Source organism: Carettochelys insculpta, chromosome 8 (assembly GCF_033958435.1).
Source record: "Carettochelys insculpta isolate YL-2023 chromosome 8, ASM3395843v1, whole genome shotgun sequence".
In the NCBI taxonomy this organism is placed as follows: Eukaryota; Metazoa; Chordata; order Testudines; family Carettochelyidae; genus Carettochelys; species Carettochelys insculpta.
The window spans coordinates 21,089,682-21,103,499 of NC_134144.1; the positions used below are offsets into that span (position 1 = coordinate 21,089,682).

The following is a 13,818-nucleotide window of genomic DNA, read 5'->3' on the forward strand; positions in this document are numbered from 1 at the left end:
AGGCTCCAGAAAGTTGAAAATACAGTAGTTCTTTTAGGGCTGGCAATGGTAATACGTAAAGGAAGACAGTGTATTTTACTATAACATGTTTAAGCATGACATCATTGAAAAAAATATTTTATATTATGCATCTCTCTGTATATTACTTTCTGCACAGGATCCTACTTAATAAAAAGTAACTGTTAAGAGATGGCAAATTATTAAACATTTTACATAAGTCACAGTACTCACATGTTGATTTTGATATTTAGGTGTAGGATAACTGAACAGGTAGCCATGTATAGTCCTTGTAAACATAAGTATCTGAAATATTTCTTACAAAGATTGCTTTTGAATTTAGCTGTTTGTCTCACTTTTTTCAAATATACATAGAAATATATAATCAATGTACACTATATTTCAGTTATTCATCAACATAAATCTGCTGAAAACTGTATCTAATGCATTTATGAGGTAATATTTTTCATATATGGTAGAAATAATCTTCGTAATGTTAAGAATATGATCTTTTTAGAAAGGGAAAACACTGACTGGATTTTTAAGTTTCAGAGACATAACATAATACAGGACTTACTACATATTTAAGAATGATAATGTTATATTTCAGTACTGTTCCCCATAATCATATGAAATATGTCCTCTTCAGTATGTGACAAGATACCCTTTACAGAGTGGTCAGATAAATCAGTTCACCCTTGGCTGTAACAAAATGCGATCTAGTGAGTTGTGACAGACAGGGCTTTAACCTCTGACAGCTAGATTCATTGTTGGCGCAACAGCCAATCATCGGTTTTGGTGACATGAGTCTACCCAAAGTTAACATATAAAAGTCCTCTTGGAGGATATATGATTCACTAGTGTAGCAAGTTGTTTCTCGGATTATACTTGCCTTTAGGGATCTGTTTAGTACTCAAGAAAAAAAAAACTAAGACAGCAAGGAAGGGAAACGACTGCATCGAATGTGAGATCATGCAAAAGCAACAAATCTGTGTTCATATTTACCTGTTTGTGCTGATTATACTTGGCCCAGGGGCTCTTAATGACAGTAGCCAGCCAAAAGAGAATGCAGAAAAAGATGAACTGTGTATTGCATGTACGTGGAGGCAAAATACAAAATCTTCCAGGATAGAAGCCATAAAAATTCAAATCCTCAGCAAACTTCGTCTGGAGCAAGCTCCTAATATTAGCAGGGATACTATAAAACAGCTTTTACCCAAAGCTCCTCCATTGCAAGAACTGATTGATCAATATGATGTCCAGAGAGATGACAGCAGTGATGGTTCTTTGGAAGATGATGATTATCATGCTACAACTGAGACTATTATTACAATGCCTACAGAGTGTAAGTAGTCCTGCTACTTTAATATCACTGTTCTACTATAAACAGTTGTCCTGGTGCTTAAGAGCAACAAATCTTGTCTCAGTCACTTTTAATGGGCTGCTGGCAGAAGTATGTAAGCGGGAGGGAGAAGAGCATATTTTAAAATAATTTGAGTCATCATCCAATGACCTCACTGTGATCCTTTACTTTATTGTATTATTTTTCTGCTTCCTTATAACTTACACAGTAATAGAGTGTAAAATCTTGCCAACTGCCTAAGACAGCTATCTAAGATTTGCAGCTTACTGACTGTGGTATTTGCAATATTCAAGGTATTTCCCATAGTAAATACAGAGAAGTAATAAATAAATAAATAAATGTAAACAATAAGGTAATTATAAGTCTCTTAACAAGGATTTTATGGTCCATCACTTTTTAAATATTACACTAAAGTGGACAAAACTGCCATTTAAAACATTATAACTATAATACAGTATAACAAGTGCAAATAAAAGGTTAAATAATTGTTTCCTTTGCTGAGCTCATAAGCTAGTGCCACTCAGGTAACAGTGAACAGTGAATGTAAACTTTATATTTAAAGGATGGGTAAGAACATAGGTTTTAGACAGTGAAATGCCCCATGTGTATTTATCAACTCTCGTAGTGTCAGCAAAGAATGAAGGCATTTCCTGAATGAGCAGATTCTTAGTTATCTTCTGAGTGCTAAACATCTGCCATGACTCCTATCAAGTATCTTTTGCACAGCTAATACTATAGTATCTTATGTTCTTAATCAGCTAAAGTATTTGGCTATGGCAGCTGTTTTTCAACATAACACTTATGAATATGATGACAAAAGTTGAAAAGAAGACGGCATATAAGGCATTGATATCTTACGAGCAACAGAGATATATAGTACACACACAACAGAATAATATCAGCAGCTGTAGCCAACTAGGGAACACATATTTTTCTAGAAGTTAATTGACTATAAAATATAAAGGCTAAATTAACAGCGTAGGTACTTTATAGCAACACAGAATGTACAGTGTTACAGAAGTTTGATTGTGATGATGCAGGTGAAGGCCAACTAACCAGCCTTTATAATTTAGCTTAATATTTATAATAACCTAATATTATCTAATTCTTCCCTTGTGAAGAATGGTGATCTATATATTTTGTTTATTTGTCACTTCACAATTCTCTCCACTGTTTTCACAAACAGCTTTAAAAATCTCAACCATCATTTTTAGTGAATTAGAGAAGTCAATATCTGAAGAGATGAGGTTATGAATATTGGAATTCTGCACCATCTGAAATTGTTTTCACCCTCCTACCCCCTTAAAATAGAGAGTTTCATCTGGGTCTAATAGATTTTGCACCTGCACTGCACCATGGGTAGTTAGCTCACAACACTGAAAATACTTTACCGTAACACAATTCAAATAAAAATATTATGCATGCAAGATTAAAACTATTATATTAACAGACAGACAGTTTGATCATAAAACAAAAGGAAGGGAAATTAGTTAATGTAGCTTGTACACAGCTGCCTCTGTTTATATGATATGCTGGCACTAATGATAATGTTTGATACATTACAAACATCCATAGTATCACAGCAGCAACTAATCAGAAAATATAGGTTTGCTATTCCATGTGTTTTGTAATGATAACTGCAGGAATTGAATTTCAGAAAGGTGTTAACTCTTAGTCATTCTTAAGATAAGCAGGCTGTGTACTTTATTGAGACGGCAGGTAATTTTTGACTGGAGGAAGTGTTCATTTCCCAGACTGACTGGTACAGCTGCTCAGTTTGTGTAAGTACTCAGAATCTGAGAGAATTCTAAGGGAATGTTCTCTGCAGCCTCTTTCTAACTCATTATTTCCCATCATTTTTATATTTTGCCATGTGCTCATCCCTGAGCTAAAGAAATCAATGAACAGCTTACAGGTCATAAAGATCCTACTAGATTTGGTTGGGAAACAACAAATCTAACTTAAAACATGTTTGTTCAGGAAATGACCATCAATTCCTTATGATGATATATTTCTTCTAGTTGCTTAAAAATTGAGGCACAGTAATTCTGTTAATGTCAGTTAAATAATGTCATACCGTATAAAAATCCACAAAAGAGTAATATGATAACCTAATTCATTATGAGCCACCTTTGCAGCCAATATTCCACCGATAACATATCTTGCTAAGATGTACTATACAGGCTGGATATTTTATTTATTTGTTTGTGCAAACTCATTTCTGCTCCTAGGTCAGTAATTTATTTTTTCCGTTCATTTATAGCTGATTTGCTTGTGCAAATGGAAGGGAAACCAAAATGTTGCTTCTTTAAATTTAGCTCTAAAATACAATATAACAAAGTAGTAAAGGCCCAGTTGTGGATATATCTGAGGCAAGTCCAGAAACCTACAACAGTATTCGTGCAGATCCTGAGACTCATCAGACCCATGAGAGATGGTACAAGATATACTGGAATTCGATCTCTGAAACTTGACATGAACCCAGGCACTGGTATTTGGCAGAGTATTGATGTGAAGACAGTGTTACAAAATTGGCTCAAACAACCTGAATCCAACTTAGGCATTGAAATCAAAGCTTTTGATGAGAATGGACAAGACCTTGCAGTAACTTTCCCAGGACCAGGTGAAGATGGACTGGTAAGTTCTATTGGAAAAATCCCACAGATTCTTTTCTTATTCTATAGACCTGTTTAAAAAGAGTTGGAAATGGAAAGCATGATTTAAATTATATTTTGAGGAAATGAAGTGGAAGCATTTTCTAGGATTTAAAATATAGGAGTGGGGTTTAAGACAGGGTTCTATAAGCGCAGCTCTGCAACAAATTTTCTCTCTGATCTTTGTGCAAATCACTTAATCTTCTTGGCTAGGTCTAGACTAGAGGGATTTGATAGCAAAACGTGTGTTTTATCAACAAAACCTGCAGAGCATCCAGATTCCCAAGGGTGTTCTGTTGACAGTAAGTCGACAGAACGCTGAATGTTTGTCGACAGCTGTACCCCACTTGCCACGGGGAAGAACAATGCTGTTGACAGAGATCTGTTGACAAAACACCAGTCTGGACATTCCAGGGGGCTTTATGTCGATAGAAAAGGCTTCCAGGAAATCACACAGCCCTCTCTGCTGTGCTTCTGGGTGGTCATTTTGTCAATAGAGTGGCTGGGCAGTCCAGCCGCTCTCTGTCAACAGAGCGCATCGCTCTTTCAATCTGCTTTTGCGGTCTGGGCAAATCCGTTGACAGAGGTTTTGTCAAAGGTATCTTCTGACAAAAACTTCTGTTGACAAATCCTTGTAATCAAGACATAAACCCCGTGTCTCAGTTTCCTGATCTGTAAAATGGAGGTAATACTACTACTTTAATTACCTCAAAGGATGCTGGAAGGCTTCATTACCTTGTTTGTAAGGGGCCTTGATATTCAATGGATGGTGCTAGAAAAGGGGGAAATATTTGCTATTAAATTCAGGGATAAAGTAAACATATTAAAATGCTGCTTAAAACTTATTTTTAATGTACAGTACAAAATGAGAGTTGCTGGGTTCCTGCACTTGAGAAAAAGTTGCCTCAAATCTTGTAATGCTGACCAAACTCTTGCATTTAAACCAAGAGGGATCTTCTTCACACTTTGAATACATTTTATTTGCTGTTAGTTATAATGGGAGTTATACATGCATATAAAGGAGACAACAGGCAACGTCAGTTTAAGTATTTGAAAAAGACAGGAGTTTCTGATTGAACATCAGTATCACAATTTGCTATTTGTTTATTGTAACTTTGAACAAAGTACTTCTTTAGAAAAAAGTACAAGACTAATTGGCAAAACTGTATTTTATAATACAATGGCTGGGTCTACACTTGCCCCCAACTTCAAAAGGGGCATGGTAATCAGGGTGGCGGGAGATTACTAATGAAGTGCTGCGGTGAATACACAGCACTTCAATTAAGCTAATTTTCCCCCACAGCAACTTCAAAGTGTCAAACTTCAAGGTGCTGGTATGCATGCAGCCATGGGCACTTGGAAGTTTGACACTTTGAAGTTGCCACGGGGGAAAATTAGCATAATGAAGTGCTGCGTATTCACCGCAGCGCTTTATTAGTAATCTCCCGTCACCCTGATTACCATGCCCCCTTCGAAGTTGGGGCCAAGTGTAGACAAGCCCAATAACTCTTTCTTCCAAAAATTGCAGTTCTAAAATATAGTACTTTTTATGACATATAATTTTTAAAATTACGTCAAGAGCCCAAAATAAGCACCTCTTGCTTTTTTTATTAGAAATCTAAACGAACAAAAAAAAGTTTGTGTGTGTTGCTGTTAAGCAAAAATGGTAAGTCAAAATTCCCTTCATTGTTGGTAATGTTTGAAAAGTAATAATCACTCACAACCTGCACAAGTATATTTGAGTGTTTTATCTATACCAATAAAGCAATGAATATCACTAGCCCTACCTAATTCAGAGCTGCCCAGCTCTGAAATTAGCACTGCAATCAGCAGCAGCACCTCAACTCTCATAACAATTAACATGTGCCCCCCCTTCCACAAGTCCTTTTTGGATCAAGACCCCTACAATTACAACACTGTGAAATTTCAGCAGAAACCATTAAATTTATTATTTTTATATTCCTATGATTATGAAATTAACCAAAATGGACTGTAAATTTGGCATAGCCCTAATTATGCTGCAACTCTTGCCTTTCCTTAGCAGAGAGTCTTGATCTGCATGCCTGGGTAGAGGGGGTAGCCCTGATAACTACAGAGCCCAAGGATCCGTATGGAATTCCTTTCCCAACAGTGTGGTCATTCATATATATGATGGCCCTCCATGCCTCTCTGAGTTGCCCAGCTATAAGGCTCTCTCAGCAGCCAAGCCAAAATATTAATTTCCCTTAGCATACCTGTACATAGCGTCAGCTCCTGTGAGAGAGGTGAAAGGTATAGAGTAGAAAAACAGGAATAGTGTTACTAGAAACAGCATTCATTTCTACCACCATTTCCGGTAATGTTTTCAACAGTTAGGCCAGGTAGCATCAACTGCTCTAACTTCTTCCCTCCTCTGGTTAAAGAGGAGGCCCCTCTCAATGACGGCTGAGCTTCAGGTGAACAGTATGTGCAGGGACATCTATAAACTCTTCAGGAAGGGGGAGTACAGAATGTTTTGCCTACATGTTTTCCCTTCTGCAGCTTTTAGGGCTCGTCTACATTAGCCCCTCCTCTAGGAGGGGGCATGTAAATGAGCCCGAGCGGTGAATAGCAATGAGGTGATGCACTGCATATGCAGCATTCCATTAGCGTAATTCTTGCAGCACAAACGTCAAAGTTGCTAACCCCTGGCTAGACCACTTGCCGGCGCATTGAAGTTAGCAACTTCAAAGTTCGCGTGGTGAGAATTATGCTAATGAGGTGCTGCATATGCAGCTTGGCACTTCATCGCTATTCACCGCTCAGGCTCATTTACATGCCCCCTTTGAAGGAGAGGGCTAGTGTAGACAAGCCTTGAGAGTTGCTTTCGTGTGTGTGTGTACTCTTTTGCTCTCTTCTATATCATGGAAATGGAGCGAGCTTTTGGCTCAGCATTCACAGCATTAATCAAAGCCCCAGCTGTGTGGGATCAGTATGTTGATTTCAGAAAAAGATGCTCAGGAATGATGACTATTGAATAGGAAATAGGGGGAGAGTCCCATTTATTAGTATAAAAAAGAGGTATAAACCTTGAAAGTAGATGAACTGTAGTCAGGGACAGCTCAAAGAGCATATTGTTACCTTTAAAAAACCATACCCTTGTTACAACACAGAGCATTCCAGAAGCTTTTACAAATACCATTTACAAATATTAATTTAAAACAATCTGAGTGCCTGAGACATTGTGCATTTTTCATGCCTCAGTGTGTCCACTTAAATACTAAATACTTCATTCATCAATAATATTTTCAATTTTATTCTTTTCCTACACAGAATCCATTTTTAGAGGTTAGGGTTACAGACACACCAAAAAGATCCCGTAGGGATTTTGGCCTTGACTGTGATGAGCATTCAACAGAATCCCGATGCTGTCGCTACCCACTGACTGTGGATTTTGAAGCTTTTGGATGGGACTGGATTATTGCACCCAAGAGATACAAAGCCAATTACTGCTCTGGAGAATGTGAATTTGTATTTTTACAGAAATATCCGCATACTCATCTTGTCCACCAAGCAAACCCTAGAGGTTCAGCAGGCCCCTGCTGCACACCCACCAAGATGTCCCCAATAAATATGCTGTATTTCAATGGAAAAGAACAAATAATATATGGAAAGATACCAGCCATGGTTGTAGATCGTTGTGGGTGCTCATGAGTGCTTTGCAAGAGCTATTACTTCATAAAACGTGGAACTTACCGGAAAAAAGTTCTGTCCCCTCTGACATTTTTGAAACTGTGAATTTATGTACAAAAGGCTATAGCCTACATGCCACAGACTGTACAATGGGGTATTGTACAGTGCATATTCAGTACAACATAAGCTAGAGAATGTGAACTAAAAGACAATACATGAAATGGCTGGTTTTTAACCAGTGAAAAGAATAAGCTACAATCAAAATCACCGGATTGCTCAATGAATTTCTTATACTCTAAGGGAATCAGTTTTCAATTATTCAAATTGATATCCAGGTTTCAACATATACAAGTAAACAAAGGCTAACTCTTTGTCTGCCAGAGAATGAATTTCATTACAGCTTCATTTAGTATTGTATTTCAAAAATATACCGGTGCATGTAGAATTGTCTCAATATCACCACCTGAATTGTCCTTAAACACTTGAATTTTTAGTGCAGAAAACCAAAAACTGGTTAAGTTGAAATTCCACAAAAATCAAACAAATTCAGAAATTAGGGATGGCATACTGTATGCATAATGTTTCCATTCCTTTTATGATTAGTCTTTTAGTAATCAACGTAAGTGGTGCTATCACATCAGGCTGAACAAAAACAGTTATCAAGTGAAAGAACACAATACAATGATGAATTCCCCTCTCCTCAGGTACAGTAATATTCCACTTTCTTAGGAAATAGATTTCTTTTAAATTTAAAAGTGAATTGTTTTCTAAGCCTAGTGATAGTTTCAGCCTGTACTGCAGTAAGACAAAAGGCAGTGGAGAAAAAGAATTAAAATATGAATATCAAAATCCCAAATTAACTGCCTTTGCAACATTACAGTTTGCACTATGGTAAACCAATGCAAATAGTTGGTTGCTACAATTTTTGTAAAAATATATACATAGACTTTGATATAATACATTTTGTGTAATATGTATACATCATTATTTTGTAAATAAATGTTTCTTTTTTATTTACTGTTGGTATATGTTTATGGTAAGAAAGAGTCAAGTTAACTTGTGCTTTAGTGTATACAATAAAAGCAATTTTGGATATTAGTGCAAATAATTAGTAGACAAAATAATGGACATTGCAACAAAGTAATCCATAGATGATTATGCTAATTTTTTTACATTGTGCGTAAATGATGGGTGGTTACAAAGGTTTTATGGGTTACCGATTTCATGTTGATCAATTACAGATTTCCCATATATTCAATGTTGTACCCATTTATAACAATGATAGTACAAAAGCCTCCTATTTCATTAAAAGCATTTTTCTTAAATTAAAAGATTGATTAAATATTACCTTTATTTCATAAAGATATAGTAAACTGTGATTTCTTCACATGATTGTATATTTTGCTACCATAATCAAAATTCAAATCTACCTGTTTGCTAGAAAGTGAATTAAATTTCAAAAGAAAAAAATTCATAATACTGGCATTAGTAAAACAACATAATTCTTGTTAAAATACATTCGTTTTTGTATGATGCAAAAGTTGCAGGTTTTATTTGTTATTCCAGCTTTCAACTGACATTTTTCTCTGTGTAATTTTACAGTAAAATATCAGCTTGTTTGTTTTCTTTTTCCCTTACCTTTTACACTTATAGATGTGTAATATCTAGGTAATGTTTTGTGTCACTATTTTCTATTTAAGGAAGTTTGTTTACTAATATTTAGGACTTGCAATGCCTATCTTCTTCTAGTGCTACTGAATGAAATTAATTATTGAAATACTGGGCATGCTTCTAAAGTTGCTGCTGCAGATATGCATTTCTGTTCAGTTCCTGTCCAGTTTGATTACCATGTTAGACTCCTAGGTCTTTTAATATATCTTCAAATTAGTTTACTAAAACCAAAATTGCAGAGAGTACTACACAATTTTCAAAAGGTGTTTTTGTTTTCGGATCCTGACATACTTATTGTGGAAAGCAGGCAAAAAACTAAAAATTAACTGTGGAATCCTAGGTCTACTGAAGTCAAAGGCAAAACTCCCATTGATTTCTGTGGGGTCAGGAATTCACTTTCAGACTTCAATCCTGTAAACACAAAATACAGATAACTTTACCCATGTGAATAGTACCATTGGGATCCATGGGACTATTCATAATGCGTGATTGGGATTAAATAACAGGAAAAAGAGGTTTGAACTCTGAGAAACAGATCTTGCACAATTGAATCTGATGACAGTTTTGCTATTGTATCAGAGAGGTAGCCGTGTTAGTCTGTATCTTTAAGAACAACAAGAAGTCCTGTGGCACCTTATAGACAAACAGATATTTTGGAGCATAAGCTTTCGTGAGCAAAGACCTGCTTCGTCAGAACATTAATTTTGCTACTGACTAATGAGAATAGCGTCAGGCCTTTAAAAAACAGAAAATTCATAATATGAGTTTTCCTCTTAATGTGCAGTCTCAGAACACTTACAGAGGTCTAGTCTAGCTGGTGCTGCTCCACAAAATTTGGATAACTTTAGCAAAATGAAATTACATTCACTGGTAGAGTCATTGTGGCGGAAATGAACTTATACACTATTATATGGCAGTGCTGATCTATGTCTAGTTTACACAATGACTTTATGTAAGTGGCAATATTTTGTCACTACATTTTACCAATCTCGTTCAGTGTGACAGTAACCTTTCCAAAATTTCCACTACACTGTAGAATATAAATGTACAGCCACACATGCAAACTACGTTAATTAAAAGAACATTATTAAGCTTGCAAAGTTAAGCACTCAAAAATTTGGAAATGTCAGAGTTATCCTTAAATCGACCCCCCATGTAAGTGTGCAGTCTGTTAATCTTTAATTACATGTTCATATGCCCTTTTTTTGACATGATGCTGCTCCATTCAGCACAGAGAATGGACAGTGCTCACTTAACGGGCAGGTATTTCATATTTTGTTTTCTCTTTGTTGCTCAAGGTGTGGCCCTAAGGTCTATTTATTGCACTAAACACAAACACTAAAGATGGAATTATTAATTTCCTTGTGAGCTATTCTATGGCACCCAATATTATATCATATGAACACTCTGCAAATATTAATGTTTTTATTTTCACAACAGCCTTGTGAGGTGAGAAAGGGGAATTAGCCCCTTTCTATATGTGGAGAACTGAGGAACAGAGAAATTAAGGATAAAATTACCCACTACTTTTGCATTACCGATTTTAGATGCCTATGATCTGATTTTTTCTGAGTACTTTGCATTGGTGTGCATTTTAGGGCCATGTCTACACTAGCAAGTTCTTTTGGAAAATCAGGCCATTTTTTGAAAAAACATGCAGTGAGTCCACACACAAAATGTGCTCTTTTGAGCCAAAATCAAAAGAATGCAGCTGTTCTTCTGGAAGCCCTCTTCTGCTCCCGAATCAGGAAAAGCCCTTCCTTATGAAATCTTCTTTTGAGAAAAAGCATGTGTAGACGCTGCCTGGGCCCTTTTTTCGAAAAAGGAGTCCTCATGGCACCAGATTTTTCAATCCGTGGCCCATCCTTTGAAAAGAGCAGGGACTGTGTGGATGTTCTATATTGAAAGAGCATCTTTTAATCTGCTTTTTCACATGTGGACGCACTCTTTGACAGAAGTGTTTTTCGGGAGATCTCTTCCAGAAGAACTTCTTTCAAAAGATCGCTGTGGTGTAGATGTGGCCAATATGTTCAAAGTACAGCTCCCCTTGGGTTTTCATTGGAGCAGTAAGTGCCCAGCAGTTCTGCAAATCATACCAAACAATGAGGAGAGCACAAATAATAGCCAGCTGTCAAAAGGCTGGTTCAGGTGACTTTCCATCATCACACAGAGCTCTACGGAACAGGCAGAGGTAGATCCACCAGTCAGAACAGCATGCACGTGCCAATTCTGAGACCATCCTTTCTGCTCCAGCAATGCCCCTGCCTGGTTCTCTACACATATGGGACTTCTTGTTCCTGATGATGTTGCAGCTACTGTGCCATTATCACTGGGGTGGATTGAGAGGAGTGGAATTGAGCCCTCCATCTACCCCACCAATCCACTATGAGTCCAGCTTGGGATCTGATTGCTTGCGTCCACCTACACTGGATCATTCTCTTCCATACAAGTGCATATAAGTGCACATGTGCCCCTTGGACTTTTCTCTCCCTCCCACCCTAATCTGCATTGGACTGGTGGGCTTCCTTCTGCTCCTTCTGCTTGCTCACCAACCCCCACTTTCAGTTTGCTATTTCCCCAGTCATGTATAGTCCCCTTACAGTTTGCTGGCCCCATCTTATTTGTTCCTTTTATGATCCCTTTCCCACCCATATGGCTACTGGTAACACCTCAACATCACAGCAGTAACAAAACACACAGGCAGGGACTCCTCTTCCAAGTGGTTACCACAAACAATGGGATTCTCCGGCTTGTAAGAAGAGCCAAGGCAAGAGGACGGGCCAGGGCCAGGTCCCTGCCTTGGGCTTCCTTCCTCAGCAGCAGCTGTTTCTGACACAGCCCACCTCTATTCATGATCCCCTCTATTCATGATTCATGGGGCTTTATTTGTTATCTCTTTCACCAGCTTTGGGGGTACCCACTTTTCAGCTCCTGGGGGGGTACACCCAAGTATTCATAGCCCCATGTGTTATCCCAGGACCAATGGCTTGAAATGTTGGGGTTGTGACAGGTCATCTACTGTATGCCTGGGTCCATGTGGAGGAGCTGATCCTCAGTCTTATCATCTATGCTCCAATATGGAAATCAGAGTGGGATGCAGTTCTACCAGTGGTTTGCTGCCTTTCTTGACACCTTGCATAGTTACAAGTGCCTGGTGCTAGGCAGAGACTTTAATACCATTCTAGATGCACCCATCTTAGATACACAGGGAAGCATTGGGAGAGACATACACCAGGCTACTGTGAGTGTCCTCAGAGGATCATTAACTGCCACATGCTAGTGGACATCTAGATTTCTCCATCACCTAGTGGAAGAGACCCTGATGTGCCACATTTACATGTCCCATTTTAACATCTGGCAGGGCCTTTCCTGTAGAATCAGGTCTCCTTCTTGGAATACCATCCAGGGGTTAAAGACAATTTCTTTAACACCTGAATGGCCTGGGAAGCCTAGTGACATTTGAAGAGTTTGCTGGAGCACGTAGGCTTTGTGGTATCGCTCCTGGAATTCTGTCCGGCTTGGCAAGAGCAGAGGCACACAGAGGAGGTGGGACATGAGGAAAGTATGTGGTTGACCTTTCTGCAGCAACTATACCCACAGGGACAGTTGGAGAAGGAACAAAGAAGTACAACAGTTGGTTCATGAAAGGTACCTGGCTGCCTGCCCCAGAGATCTTCTTTTTAGGGAGTGTCAAGAGAAGTCAGACAAACTCTGGGTCCTCAATGACCATTGGGCCTAGGGTTCCACCATGCATTTTGGGATGCTCTGATCCTGGACCTCATCATCACCTGGGCTGAGTCCCTGAAGACTCTGGTGCCTCCAAGATCTATGTTGTTAAGGGGCTGATTTTTCCTGGGAAGCAGTGCGGAGGCACAAGAAGTGCAGATGGCAACTGCCTTTATAGATTGGGAAGAGCCCAGAGTTTCCTGAAATGAGAAAATACCAGTATTCCGACAGAATGGTAAAATGGAAAATGAGTTTCTCATACCTAGGCAGATTTGTCAGGCAGAGAAGATGTTCTGTTGCTACATCTTTAAATTGATAATTTATTAAATTCATACCTAACATTCAGATGCATTGCCTCTGTTGTCTGACTTTGATCTATCTGTTTTGTAAAAAGCATGCTAGCCAAACATTAAACAAAATCTTCCTTGACCTAAGGACTTGAGCTGGCTTTAAATTTCCAGAGTTTTTAATACCAAGTACTTGTGATACTTTGAAATGGTGAATTATGTCATGCACTAGAACATTATTCAAAGGTTGCCCGATAGTAATCTATGTCAGGTGGCCAGAATGAGAGTGATGTGAAAGGCACATCACATACATGCTTTGTGGCTGTGGTAAACTGCCTACTGTGTACTGGGCCATGATGCTGTTGTCATGTTGTATACCACAGGTGAGGCGTTAGGCTGCAGAAAAATGCTTCTTACTTCACTGCTATAGATGACTCATCCCACAAAATGCCATAACCTCATCTCATTG

At 38.2% G+C, this 13,818-nt stretch overlaps 1 protein-coding gene across 1 annotated transcript; it reads left to right on the top strand.

Moving 5' to 3' along the window:
• The first annotated feature begins 890 nt into the window (after positions 1 to 890).
• Positions 891 to 9,096, top strand: MSTN (myostatin). Its single transcript, XM_075002027.1, has 3 exons — positions 891 to 1,342; positions 3,624 to 3,997; positions 7,306 to 9,096. The coding sequence occupies exons 1-3, from the start codon at positions 970 to 972 to the stop codon at positions 7,684 to 7,686; spliced, it is 1,128 nt and encodes a 375-aa protein (XP_074858128.1). The 5' UTR covers positions 891 to 969; the 3' UTR covers positions 7,687 to 9,096.
• Positions 9,097 to 13,818: the final 4,722 nt, after the last annotated feature.

Coding starts and splice junctions, on each gene's coding strand:
- MSTN (XM_075002027.1), top strand. CDS start 970: ATGCAAAAGCAACAAATCTGTGTTCATATTTACCTGTTTGTGCTGATT. Junction 1,343..3,623: donor TATTACAATGCCTACAGAGT/GTAAGTAGTCCT, acceptor GTTCATTTATAG/CTGATTTGCTTGTGCAAATG. Junction 3,998..7,305: donor GACCAGGTGAAGATGGACTG/GTAAGTTCTATT, acceptor TTTCCTACACAG/AATCCATTTTTAGAGGTTAG.